We start from the raw sequence: 1,727 nt of genomic DNA, 5'->3' as shown, positions 1-1,727 counted from the left end.
GGAATTCTTCCCTACCTATCTTATGCAGGAACTCCCCGAAGCAGCCATGCCCGGAGAGCACCTGAGTTAGGCGAAACGTGCGTTTGCCTCCGCTCCTCATCCACGCGTCTAGGACCGGGATGATAGCTCCGACGGGCCTGTGGCGGTAGCTGGTATGGGTCCTCAGCCTCCCCCGCCACTCTTCGATCATGTCCCGCCGGATCCTCTTCTTTTCTTCTTCCCGCTCCTCCGGTCCTAGCGGTGGGGATTGTCCTCTTCGGTGTCGACCCCACTCGTAGGCCCTGGCCTCAGCCCCCGCCAGTAGGTCCAGTGGCGGGAGTCCTGCCAGGACGGTTGCCGCTTCGTGAGATAGGGTGCGATATCCCCTTATCACCCTGATGGCCACTCTGCGCCAGACGCTGGCTAGTCTGGCGCAGCTCCTCTTGCTCCTCTTGAGATCTTCGGACCATACAGGGGCGCCGTACATCGCCATTGACTTCACGACTCCGGCGTATAGTCTACGCACCCTCTCGTCCGGTCCTCCGAGGTTCGGGAGGAGCCGGCACAGCGCCATCCCCGTCCTTTCCAGGCGAGGGGCGAGCTCCGCAACCCAAACCTAACCCAAACCTAACCCAAACCTAACCCATTTTTTTTTTTTTTTTTTTTTGGTGACGCAGGGGGAATCTTCGAGAAGATACCCCGGCCCTCCTGAGGGAGAGGGACTCGGGGGTATGTGGGATTTGTACCCACTAAACCCCCTGCGGTGGCCCTTCAGCTCCATGATGTGGGGGACACCGGGGAACAGGCGTCGAGCCAACTCGCCTAATATCACCGGTGCCCCCCCTGGCGTGGACTTCGTTATCGGATGTCCTCGTCTTCGGACGCCCGGAATACAGGGCGTCCCAGCCTGACAGGTCTTCGTCTTGAGGTCTTCAGCGACGCCCGCGACCACAGACGGACGCCGCCACTCCTTGACCACGATCCCCTGCCAGTCGGGCCCTCACCCGGCTGGCCGCGGTCCCCTGGCGATAGAGTCGGCAAAGGGCGGGGACAGCCCCTACCGCCAGGGCTCTTCGCCCTTAGGTATCCGGGTCGCTCATCGGATTACCCAAGGGCAGACGAGACCGGCGAGATTACCTGCGGCGCGCTCGCCGGACTCGTCTTCCTGCGCGGGAGAGGGGCCTGGTCTCCTCTTCGCGACCCCGCTCCGCCGCCTCCTTCTGGAGCATCACTTGCTCGCAGAAGGAGGCCATCGCACGCCAGACCTTCTCGCTGCACGCCATGCTAGGTACGATGACGCGCAGCGAGAGATCCCAGTCCACGCACTGAACCAGCGCGCGCCGCTCCTTAGCCCAGGCAGGGCACGTCTCCAGGGTGTGGTCCGGGGAGTCCACCTCCTCCCCGCAGTGGTGACACCCTGGCGTCACCTCTCTTCCGATCTTGTTCAGGTACTCCCCGAAGCATCCATGCCCGGAGAGCACCTGAGTGAGGCGGAACGTGCGCCTGCCTCCGCTCTTCATCCACTCATCCAGGACCCAAACCTAACCCAAACCTAACCCAAACCTAACCCATTTTTTTTTTTTTTTTTTTTTTTTTTTTTTTTTTTTTTTTTTTTTTTTTTTTTTTTTTTTTGATGACGCAGGGGGAATCTTCGAAAAGATACCCGGGCCCTCCTGAGGGAGAGGAACCCGGATGATGTGGGATTTGTACCCACTAAACCCCCTGCGGTGGCCCTTCAGCTCCATGAT

At 60.1% G+C, this 1,727-nt stretch overlaps 1 protein-coding gene across 1 annotated transcript; it reads right to left on the bottom strand.

The window, feature by feature from the left end:
- Nucleotides 1-837: 837 nt before the first annotated feature.
- Nucleotides 838-1,499, bottom strand: LOC143220942 (uncharacterized). The gene is made up of 2 exons (XM_076446501.1): nt 1,117-1,499; nt 838-1,057 (listed from the first exon to the last, which is right to left on the bottom strand). The coding sequence occupies exons 1-2, from the start codon at nt 1,497-1,499 to the stop codon at nt 838-840; spliced, it is 603 nt and encodes a 200-aa protein (XP_076302616.1).
- Nucleotides 1,500-1,727: the final 228 nt, after the last annotated feature.

This window comes from Lasioglossum baleicum, unplaced genomic scaffold, assembly GCF_051020765.1.
Source record: "Lasioglossum baleicum unplaced genomic scaffold, iyLasBale1 scaffold1753, whole genome shotgun sequence".
Taxonomy (NCBI): Eukaryota; Metazoa; Arthropoda; class Insecta; order Hymenoptera; family Halictidae; genus Lasioglossum; species Lasioglossum baleicum.
Note: the sequence above shows the minus strand (reverse complement) of the source record. Positions and strands in the feature narration are given on the sequence as shown.